The 12,310-nt window shown below is 38.4% G+C and overlaps 1 protein-coding gene across 2 annotated transcripts in view; it reads right to left on the bottom strand.

Moving 5' to 3' along the window:
- LOC126336577 (uncharacterized) overlaps nt 1-12,310 on the bottom strand; it is a 147,180-nt gene that overhangs the window by 96,424 nt on the left and 38,446 nt on the right. For both annotated transcript variants that reach the window (XM_050000433.1, XM_050000434.1), the window contains exon 4: nt 1,307-8,721. In XM_050000433.1, the coding sequence (XP_049856390.1) occupies nt 1,307-8,721 (7,415 nt within the window). The remainder of the gene's footprint in view (nt 1-1,306; nt 8,722-12,310) is intronic.

The following is a 12,310-nucleotide window of genomic DNA, read 5'->3' as shown; positions in this document are numbered from 1 at the left end:
TACTGATTCACGAGAGGAATGTTCCACTGTGTCCAGATGGTGAGAGTTTGGAAGATGGTGGGTGACTGGATAGATAAGGCACACGAGATCTGTTGTTGCAGAAGGCTGGGAAGTAATTACGGTGTGTGAAGGCCTCGGTGAGACCTTCAGTATATTTCGAGAGGGAGCGCTCGTCACTACAGATGCTACAGCCACGTCTGGCTAGGCTGTATGGAAGGGACTTCTTGGTATGGAATGGGTGGAACCTGTCAAAGTGGAGGTATTGCTAATGGTTAGTACGTTTGATATGGAGGGAGGTACTGATGCATCCATCTTTGAGGTGAAGGTCAACGCCAAGGAATGTGGCCTTTTGGATAGAGTAAGATAACGCCATGCAAATGGGGGAGATGAGGCTCTAGAGGAATGTGGATAGGGTGTCCACAACCTCAATCCAGATGTCATCAATGAACCTGAATCTGGTGAGGGGCTTGGGATTCTGAGCATTTAGGAAGGATTCCTCCAGTTGGCCCATGAATGAGTTGGCATAGGATGGTGCCATGCAGGTGCCAATAGCCAAACTGTGGGAGAAGTATTCGTGAGTGAAGTGACTGGAAAAAAGCACAGGTGACTTCTGTATATAAGAATGGCAAAAGAACAGACCAACAATATTACAAACCTACATCCTCAACATTGGTTTGATGCGGAATTCTTAGAAATATTCACAGTTTGACTACAATAAATTTGCTTGAAGCAGATAAGTTTCCATCCACAAATCAGCATGGAATTAGAAAGCATTGCTCTTGCAAAACTCAGCTAGTCCTTTTCTCACATGATATACCATGAACTACAGATGGAGGGCAACTGGTAGATTCCATATTTCTAGATTTCGTAAAAGTATTTGACATTGTGCCCCTTTGCAAACTGTTAATGAAGTGAATGGAATCGGTTTTACTCGAAGGTGAGTGTTCATCAGAGGCAAGGGTACCATCAGGACTGCCACAACAAAGTGTGATACAACCAGTCTTATTCTCTATATACATAAACAAATGGGTAACAACTCACTGCACAGCTGACATGTTGCGTGATTGATAGGTACGTAGACAAGGCTGAAAACTTCAGCTTTTGGACAACCTGGCACTACAGCTCAATGGTTCTGTTGTATGGTGAGTTGTTACCTTTACTCCATCCATTATTTGTAGTGTACCCAGGATATCTCATTATTGTTTTTAATGAATTTATTTATTTCCTCTATACACTGCAATGAATACCACACATAAAAATCTCGTAAAATGCAGCTATTAACTACAAGTTGTATAAAGTTACTTACTTCTCTGACCACGTTTATTCGTCTTTGCAGCATCTGACTGAGTATCACTGCTTGGCGGTGGGCTATCAACAGGTGTTCTTGTGCTGGAAACAGAACCAAAACTTTTTCCACGCCCTCCACGGTTTCCTCTGGTAGCTTTGCCACCTCTAGCACGTGCTTTGACTTTATTTCGTGCTCCACCTTTCCTAGCAGCGCCATGAGCTTGAACAGCAGATCGATCTTGAGAGTCATCTGTCGAAATTTCTCCAAGCCGCATCTGTAACTGTAAGTTATCCCTGCAGCCATCATCACTGCTGCTCACCTCTACTGTCTCCTGCTTTCTAAGAGCTGTTTCTCTACTGGACCTTGTGCGTGTTTCCAATGCTCTCCTTCCACCTCGGGCAGGTTTTGTACGTTTCACATTACTCACTACGTGCTCGGGATCTGTATCTGCATCAGCATCACTAGGTTCATGTTTCCCGACAGGAGTCTTCACACTTTCAGCATTTGGACTTTTTACAAATCTTCCTGACCTGCCTCTTCTTCTTTTGCCTGCTATGACTGGTTCAACAGTGTGTTTATTTTTGTTATCAACAGGTACATCATGCCTAACAGTTTCGTGGAAATCAAAAGACAAATTTTCATTAATGGACCTTGGTGATTTTATCTTCAGGCGAATGACTTCTACTGTAGGGATTTTCTCTTTAACATTACCACGTGTCTCTGAGGTAATTAGCTCACATTTCATATCTGATGCTGAGGATTTTGGCTTACCTCTAACAGCATCAGTCAACTTACCATCTGCTGATTTTTTAACGGGGGCCCTTCCTGTATTTGAAGTACTTTCACTACTTTCAGCAGCAGTAATTTTAATTTTTTCATTAACAGCAGGTTTACTTGTCTTCCCTTTATCATTAACTACTTCCACTTCCTCAGGTGAGTCACTACGAATAGGTTCCAGAGGTGCCTTTCTCCTACTTCTAAGTTTTAACTTTATTGCAGTACCCTCAGAACTGTTTTTTGATGACTGTGATTTTTTGTGTTCATTGCTGTTATCTTCAACATTTGTCACAGGCTCACATTCCTTTCCTTCAATCACTGATTCAGAGGTCTCAGGTCTACAGCTCTGTGCACCACCTTTTTTCTCTGTCTGATGTGTATTATCCTCGGACTCTTTGACTTCAGGTGACTTGCACTTAGGTAATTTTACAGATGCAGCAGACAACTTATTTGCCTCCTTTTCTGGACATGTTTGTTCCCTTTCTTCAGAAGCATTTTTTCTCTCAGAATTTGACAGTTTCTGCTTACATTCTTTGGCAAAAGATCTAACTTGTATTTTCCCCACAATGGGTCTTTGATCACAGCTTTTTCTTTTTTCATCTTCTTCTGGAGGGACACATTTTGAAGAGGGCGACCTTGCATCAGAAGAATTTTTCACACAGTCTTTAGCAATCACTACTTCAGACTGACATTTTTCCTCGGAGGTAGTATCATTCTTTTTTTCAGTTACTGCATCACCGGAGCTTTCCTTGTTCACTGGAAGCTGTGTATGAACCTTGCTGCTAACAGGCTCAACCACTGACTTATCTTCATTCAGTTTCTGCTCAGTTATGGTGTCCGGTAAAACAGTCTCTGAAGCTGGTGTGTTATCTGTTGCACCACAGATATCACCCACTGAACTAGCCTCACTCAATCGTTCAAGTGGTACAACTTTAATTCCATTAGTAAAAGGTTTTTCTGCTTCTGGCTTTACCACTGGGTATGTTAATGTGTCCAGTTTCTCCGAAGGAGTATTTTTTGAACTTTCTAAATTTTGTGTTTCTGATTTGGAACAAATAACAACCTCATCTACTGAACACTTACTATCTGGTACCTTTTCTTTGGCTATGTCTACAATTTCAGATAGTTTTACTTCTGAGAGTTTCTCCAGTGGCTTAACCTTCAGACCATAATGAATCTTTTCTTTTGGAGCCTCTGTTGGCATTGGTAACTTCATGTCCAGTGGTTTCATATTTTCAGATACCCTGTCAGCCACATTTGCCTGGAAAGTTTGTGGTACAGTACATTTTTCAAAGTTCTGTGGTGATAAGTTTTGTGAAACTGGAATTGTATTAAATTTCTGAGATCCTCCCTGTTTCTTGATATTTACATTGCTCACTGATGAGTAATCTTTAGCCACTGCTTCATCACTCAAACTTTCAATAGATATATTCTTATATGGTGCACCTTTCACCAATGGAATTGCTTCACTTTTTAGTGGAGCGGATAATTCTGTTGCTTTCATGGTTATGTCAGGTGATTTGAGAGATAAATTTGTTCCATGTTTTGATGACGACACTGTTAGATCTTGTGGGAGGTTTTCTAATGGGTTGTCCTTGCTTTTCGGTGGTGGAACTACAGAACCTCTCGAAGGGACAGGCATTCCATACGGATAAGCCTTGCTTGTATCATGGTCCCTATGAATGTTAGACAAATCTTTCACAGTACTATAATAAGCCAAACTCTTATTTCTTATATTTTCAATTCCAAGCTCCCTTCTAGTTTCTGTTCTCTTGACATGCCTGTTGTCTCTGTGCTTTACTTCTTCATTTAACCTTTTACTCTCACCTTTCTCTCTCACTGATGTATTACTTGCACCTGATAACAATCTCATTTTCTCATCATACAAGTGAGTGGCAGCATTAGCACCATATGGAAGATTAAAATGCCCCTGCATTTCAGCTTTATTGTGTAGTGGCACTCCACTGCCACATAACCAAGCTTGTTCCTTCACTGCTAAAGGTTCAGAAACAAAATTTTTTAGAAGTGACAATTCAGCTAGTTTGCTTACATCAGTTGCCTTCATTAAATTGCTAATATCAGCAGAGTCCTTCATATTCAACTTCTCAGCTGGAAAGGCATTAAATGTTTTTTCTATACCAGGAAGATGCATTTCAGGGATTTTCATCTGAGATTCCAACATTGTTTTTCTATCAGCAGCAAATTTTCCCATCATTTGTAAGTCTAGAGCAATTGCTGGATCAATACCTCTTCCATCCATACTTTTCTTTAACAATTCTAGTCCAAGTGATTCCACGTCTCTTCGTGATGCTATGTCATCAAACCTCTTAGCCAAGGAATTGCTGAGGAATGCCGCATCTGCAGGATTTTGACTGAGCAGTGCTAAATTCGTTAATTGCCTCAGCGGATCCAACATAGCACTTGGTAATGGAGGGAGGCCCATCTGATGAATGGCTTCAGGAGGAAACCCAAGATTGCAGTGTTTCTTTGGGATACTGGACGGTGGCTGAAATTCGACTGGTTTGCTGAAATCACTTGCTCTACTACCACTTTGTTTTTCTGACATTTTGTCTAAATTCAGTGGTTGATAATCTTTACTATCTAAAACTCGTGCATCAGAAGAAATGGCAGTGACTTTTCCTGGTGTTTTATGAGGATCAGGAATATTATTTGCCATAACCTCATCTATACTCTTAATTTGAGCAGTTTTCTGATGTTCCCTGGCTGCCAGTTTGCTCATTATACCCATTGTTATACTTTCAACAGATTTTCTTCTATTTTTCCCCATTGCAGACACAGATTGCTGTGATTTAGCAGCATGTGCATCTCTCGATTTTAAAGTACTTGGTAATATACTTATGTTGTCAGAAACTGATCGACCTCTAATCTTATCAAGCATACTATTCTTTTCAAGATTTAAAGGTTTTACAAACTCATCATCTGAATTCTTAGGACAATTTTTTTGTGAATTTTTTGTCAGTGGTATAGCTTCGATTGTCACAGAACTGTTGCAGACAGAGAAATTCGAAATATTTCCCAAATGATCTCTAGCGCTAGTCTCCAAATCGGCTTTTGTTGTATTTATGTCAGTCTTTTTATTTGAGTCAATTGTCGAAGCTGATATGTCAAGTGAATCTGGCAGGTACTTACTTTCTTTGAAAATTCTGTCCTCAGACAATTTATGTTGTACATGGGTAACTGAAGCACCACAGTCAATTTCATTCCCAGTTTTGAATTTATTCTGAGACAAGGCAGAAGCAGAAGCATGCATGTCTACTCTGTAAGTAGATAATTTGCTATGATTCTGAGAACTAACAATATCTGACTCTTTATTTGTTTTTTGGGCAAATTCTTCCTTGCTGGAATTTCTTCCTGTTTCCTTCTGTATTGGCATTTGTGCCGTACAACTGTTATTTGAAGGTAGCTCCAAATTCAGTGGATCATAAGTGGCTGCACCAGCATGGGTTAGTGACCTATTTGTTCTGCTACCTTCACTATCACTTGTATCCCTACCACTTATCAGCTCTGACTTATGTGAGGATTTTATTTTACTTTCACTACTTTCAAGTGTAGTTGCCACACTATCTTCAAGTGATTTGCTTCTCATGTCAGACAAAACACCTGATTTTCTATCGTGGGACACATCACTTTCTCTTCCATTGCTGTTAGTACTTGCTTTGCCACTTCCAGTTTCCTTATTGTTAGATATGCTGGACTTCATATCTGTTCTATCTGAGTATCTAGTACTTTCAGAAGGTGATTCCCGTAGCATGCCTGAGCGTTGCATAGAATCACAAGCTGCATGAGAGTCTGGTTCAGTTTTCCCAACTTTGACAGATCCAAATTCAGACTGTTCCTTGTCTTTGCATTCAGTGCCTTGGGTTGTCAAATCCTTAGATGCAGAGGAACTTGAAGTTTCGGTAACTGCTTTCCCTTCTGAGTTTACTTGACTTGCAGTCAGTGATGTCAAGGGTTCAGAAACATAGGCCCCAGCAATCTCAGTTTCTGTATTTCTAGGTAGACTGTTGGATTCTTTCACTTCTGGTTTGACATTCTCATTTGTATAAGAATTTGGGTTTTTGGCACCAGCTGCTTTATCTGAGTTCTTTTTTTCTTTACAACATTCACCCGATAACGAACTTTCTGGTTTACCAACATCCCACCTTGAAACACATTTGGGGAGACTATCAGCAGGGGAGTTATTAATTAGAGTAGAGGTCTCATGCGATTCCCCAACAATTTTTGTAACAGCCTGGGTATCAATGGCTTTACTGCTTGGTACACTTAACTCAGACTTATCACTGTCACCTCCTTCTTTTGCGGCACATATTGTGTCTATGCTCCATAATTTTGGTACATTTTTAATCGATGGTTGTTGAGCAAAATTTGTTTTGCTCACTTTCTCGCCATCCTCTGGCAAACACTTTTTTGTAAGATCCACTGATGATGCAGAGGAATATGCATAGTTTGTATCTACTGGCTTTTCTTCATCAGTAATGGAAGTTACTGCAGATGATACAGCAAGTTTGCCAACATTTTCCGCCATTTCAGGGCCATCAGTTTCAGAACTAATATTGTGCCCATGTTTTTCTTCTTTTAGTGTGCTATCAATATGTGGATTATGTTCTGTTGTATTTAAAAGGCCTGCCGTATTCAGTTGTTTCACATCTGTTGTCCTATTTGAACTGTCAGTCACAGTCTCACTGGTTGTTCCAGATAAACTTTTGTTTCTAGTTGTACTCTGACTTGCATTGTGTGTTGATACTTTCATCTCAGGAGGGCGTTCTTGATATGAAATAGGTTTGTTAGCCTCTGAATCGACTGAGATATCTGCAATACAACTTGATGGAAATGCTAATTGTGAATGCTGAGAGCTGCTTGCACCGCATTTTTCTCTGTGCAACTTTTTCTGGCTGACTGATTCTTCCAGACTTTTGGATTTGGAGTTGATAACAGAAACATTTTCATCAGACACTTTATCTGAGGTATGACTCACTTCAAGATTACCACAGCTTGAATTCTCTGACACAGCCTCCTCAGATGACAAATTCTCTTTTTTACTCAAATCAGTTGTATCTGCATTTTTTCCTTGTTCGTTATCATTACTATCTCCTGGTTTCACTGGATTACCTGTATCACATTCCTTCCCTGATCCTTCACCACTTATTACCATTATAGGTTCTTCCACAGCTTCACTTACTTCCAGATCACTTTCACTACTTTCTCTGTGTTTCATAGAGTTACCTGTATCACATTCTTTCCCTGCTCCTTTGCCATATATTAACATTATGGTTTCTTCTACAGCTTCAGTTACTTCCACATCACTTTCACTACTGTCTCCGTGTTTCACAGAGTTACCTGTATCACATTCTTTCCCTGATCCTTCACCACTTATTACCATTACAGGTTCCTCTATAGCTTCACCTACTACTGGTTCAGTTTCTTTCTCTAAACTGGTTTCACATAAACGTTTAGCTGGTACTACTTCATCTGTAGATGTGATACTTCTTTTTACTGATGTGCAACTTACATCTTTATTGAATTCCTTAGGTGAATCACTGGCAGGTGCACCCAAAATAGTTTCTTCTTTTGAAGAAATGAGAGAATGTGCACTAGGTGAAGGTTTTGGGTCGTGAGATATGTCTGCAACAATCTTCGATTCTGTAGATGAAGATTGCTCATCAGTTTTCTGTTCCCCCTCAGATGAATTGTTGTCACACACTCTGTTTTCAGTTGTTTTATAATCTGAATCTACATTTTTGTTAGATAGAGTTACTTTACTATCTGCTAACACTTTTTCCCTACTGGAATTCTTGTTATCAGGGGAATCAGATGAACTTTCTACACAACTACTTTTCATGTCTTCAGACACTTGGATTTTCTCTTCTAATGTTTCACTTTTTTCAAAATTTGTGCAGGATGGTGGTGATGAACTACCAGCATCATGTTCAGTCCCTTCTTCTACCTTGATTTCCCCCTTTTTCTCTGAAAGAATTGCTTCACAAGCTGAAAGCCCTGCAGTTTCAGTTTTAATGTCTTCTTTCTGGTGTTTGCTATCACTACCAGGTTTAATGTCTTCTTTATGAAGTTTGCTATCACTGTCACATTTTTTATCTTCTCTCTCATCTTTGATGTCAGTACCAGGTTTAATGTCTTCTTTCTGATGTTCAGTATCAGTGTCAGATTTTACATCTTCTTTCTGATGTTTGATATCACTGCTAGGTTTAAAGTCCCCTTTTTGATTTTTGTCACTAACATTAGATTTAACATCTTCTTTGAGATTTTTGTTATCATTGCTAGGTTTAGTGTCTTCTTTCTGAGGTTTGTTATCACTGCTAGGTTTAGCATCTTCTTTCTGATGTTTGCTATCACTGCCAAGTTTGATGTCTTCTTTCTGATGTTTGTTATCACTGTCATAATCAGAATCATCTTCCTCCAAGTCACTTGAAGGAATTTCTTGAAATTCTTCATCATTGTCATCATCAGCATCACCACCATCACCATCTTTTGAACATGAGGATTTTGGCTGGCCAGTGTCAGTTACCGGTTTGTCCACTCCAAGGCTGTTGCTATCTTCATTTACGACCTCTGATCCACTTCGAAAGGGATCATTTGATGACAGCTGTGATATCAGTTGTACTAACCCTTCTCGGTCACTGTAAAGAAAATAGCAGGGATTCAATGAAAAAACAACAAAGGAAAACTAGTTAATGTACTTTGCTTTAGGATTGACATTGAACCAACACCAGTACTTTTCTTGAGCTATCATACATATCACAATAGTATAATACTTTGAAAAAACACTAGTCATCCTTTCAGAACAGATGCCCCAATTCGCTTAGTTCTCCAAAGGAGTACAAGCAGTTCTCATACAGACTAACTATAAGCAATAATTCATTATTTTTCCAATGCAATCTTCAACATAACAAAATATAGATGAAATAACAAAACTTTACAAGTAGTAAACAATTTGGTACTTCTGTTAAATTAAAAAGAACATGAAATCCCAAGTTTTTGAATTTTGCAGCACAGAGAATTAAAAGAAGGAAGAACATTACACAATGCCACCAAAATGTAGCATGGTCCAGACCAAAGGTTTTTTAAGAGAAAAGGAGAAAAATGTAATGTAAAAAAGGAAACAAAAACACAAAAGATTAACAAAAAAAGACATAATTCTATGGCCATGATTGTACCCAGGATATGGGGGGAAATGGGGCAGGAGAGGGAGCACAAGGAGCTTGAATTTATTTCATATAAGTGGCATGGGTGGAGGGAATGAAGAACAATCTTTACAATAGGTAACTCTAAATTATTTAAAAAAACTATGTTCATAAAACAACAAAAACACTAAAGCCTAGACAAATTGTTCCCACTCATTCTGAAACAATTACCCTTGAACCAGATAAGATATTAGTCAATAGTCCCAACAAAATTCAGCACCTAATTTAACTTTAGATTGAAAAATTTAAGTTAATGCCACTACTTTTAAAGTAACAAGAGTTGATAAAATGTAAATTTTAAAACAAGTAAAACTTTCATGTTTTTCTAGGTTTTTGTCAAACAAAGAATTAATGAGTCAATAAGACAACTGGCAATGTCAACAGTCATCTTTTTAATATTCTGTTGCCCCAAGTTCATTTGGTTCCTCACTTTTGTTAATATTGCTATTGTACATAGAAATCTAACACCTGCAAGTTGTGGTGAATGGTTGCCTTGTATACCTTTTCCCATTAATAATGGATACTCATCACCAACCTTCTGCCAAAATGTTGCTGGTAGTTTGGCTATACCTTATGTCTACTTTCAATGTACTGACCTCATAAAGGCCAAGAAAATAGTCTCAAAATTGTTAATAGAATCTATTACTGATGATAACTACTATGATCACACGACAACTATATGAACAGCAAAAGTAATTGACAGAAAGAGCAAAAGGACTGGAGTGTATTTGGCAGATTAGTTTTCAAAACAAAGTATCCATTGTGTCCGAAATTAGAATTTTATAATTTGTATGTATTATAATGGCAGTGAGGGACAGACATTAAATGCTGAAACACTTTAAAAAAGTGAGCAGTGTTCAGCAAGAAATCTAGAGATTCAAGGTCAGAATTATAAGAAATGAGAAGAAAATAAAGAAATGGATCAGGGAACAAACTAGAGTGGAAAAAATAATTATCTTTGTAATGAAAATGAAATGGATGCAAGTGGAATATGTAGCCAGGCAAAGAGATAGTAGATGGAGCAAAGAGGTTGTTTATTCGATTCCACAGATTAAAAAAAAAAAAAACTAATGCAACAACATAATGAATCAGAGAAAGATCACTCTGGGAAATATGATGAAGCAGCAAGGGTGCATCTTCAGGAAGCCTTTATCCACTGCTGAACATCAAACAGCCAATGATGACAATGGTGATGTAATAAATATTCGAGAACTAATCCCAGGTCGGGAACCACAGAACTCGAGCCATGTGACATTTTCAACTGCAATTAGAATAGTACAGAAATAGTTTTCAGACTGCACAAGAATGCTCCTTGGCATACCTACTACTTGTCAATATTCATTACATGTTGACTTTCTTCAAACTGATACTGAACTGGTGTATGTGTGTGTGTGTGTGTGTGTGTGTGTGTGTGTGTGTGTGTATTTGGGCAGGGTGCAAGTTTGGTTTGTAAATATCTTTTTCTTTTTTTTTTCCCCCTACGTCCTAAATTTCAAAAGCAAAGACAAAAATGGGGTGAAGAGGAAAAGACGACACAGCTTTAATTTCCATAATCTTATAAAATATGTTTTGCACAAATCTATGTTGTTCTTCCCTTTATAACACAAACTGTTTTTTAATTAAAATGTTGTTTAGTAGATGACATACCAACCCATACATATATCTATCTAAGTTTTAAGAGCAGAAATTTGAAATCTTTCTCAATATACTCTTCAAATGAGTTCTTACCTGTAAATTACACCACTTGTCAAAGTATATCCCACCAGTCTATCAACAGTAAAGTGGCGTGTTTGATGTGAAAAGGCGTTTCTGGCTGATGGAGGAGGCGAAAAGGCAGCTTAGGATTTAACATCTTGTCTACATTACAGATGGAGCACAAGCACAAACCAGAGAAATACGGGGACAGAAACTGTTTCTATTCTTATCAAAGGAACCATTCTGGTATCTGACTTAGGCAATTTAGAAAAACCATTGCAAATCTAAATATTGATGGCCGTAGGGAAATTTGAAGCCAGTTCCTCCCAAACACAAATTCAGAGTCTTAACCACTGCTCCAATTGGCTGTGTTCAAGAGAAGTGTTATGTTCTACTAAGCTAAGAAGTATGTCATGACATTTATCTGCAGCCTTCTCTCCCCCCCCCCCCCCCCCCTCGAGGCAAATAATTTGGTGTCTTCTGTACATATGCTTAAGCTCCTTAATGATGTCTCCCTGGTGTCAGGTGGTACAGGTAGTCATGGATGGATACTTTGGTCAAAATATGTCCCTATTATGGGGGCACTCCACAACATACATGATGGACAGAAAACTGTGCAAAATAGTTGGAATGAAGCACAGATCACACCAATCTACAATATAGGTGGGAGAAGTGATCTACAAAACTGACATCCAAATCACTGGTGTCCATTCATTGTAGAATTCTAGAACATATTTTGAGCTCAGACGTAATGGCGTATCTTGAATAGAATAACCTCACACATTCCAAGTACCACAGATTCAGAAAAAAGTTGATCACACTAAACCAAACTTGTTCTTTCCTCATGACACCCTGAAAGCAACAAATCATGGAAATCAGGTGGATGCAGTATTTCTTGATTTGTGAAAAACATCTGACTTGGTATCACACCAACTTTTATTACCAAAAACACAATTATATAGGTACCAAGAAAATTTGTGATTGGACTGAGAATGCAACATGTTATCTCACCTGGAGGGTCATCAAGAGATGTGAAAGCAACGTCAGGCAGATGCATAGGGGACCTTGCTGCTTGTATTATATATGAATAATCAGGCAGACAATATTTAGAGTAAACTTTAGACTTTTTGCAGGTGGTGCCATTGCCTATTATAAAGTACTATCTGAAATACCTGTTCAGATATGCAGTCAGATGTAAATAATATTTGAAAGTGGTGTGAAGATTGGCATACTTGTTTTCAACCTCCAGAAATCTAAAATTGTGTACAGCATGAAATGCAGAAAAGTAGTAACCTATGACTACAACATCAATGAGTCCCAAATGGAATAA

This window comes from Schistocerca gregaria, chromosome 2 (assembly GCF_023897955.1).
Source record: "Schistocerca gregaria isolate iqSchGreg1 chromosome 2, iqSchGreg1.2, whole genome shotgun sequence".
NCBI classification, from domain to species: domain Eukaryota; kingdom Metazoa; phylum Arthropoda; class Insecta; order Orthoptera; family Acrididae; genus Schistocerca; species Schistocerca gregaria.
Note: the sequence above shows the minus strand (reverse complement) of the source record. Positions and strands in the feature narration are given on the sequence as shown.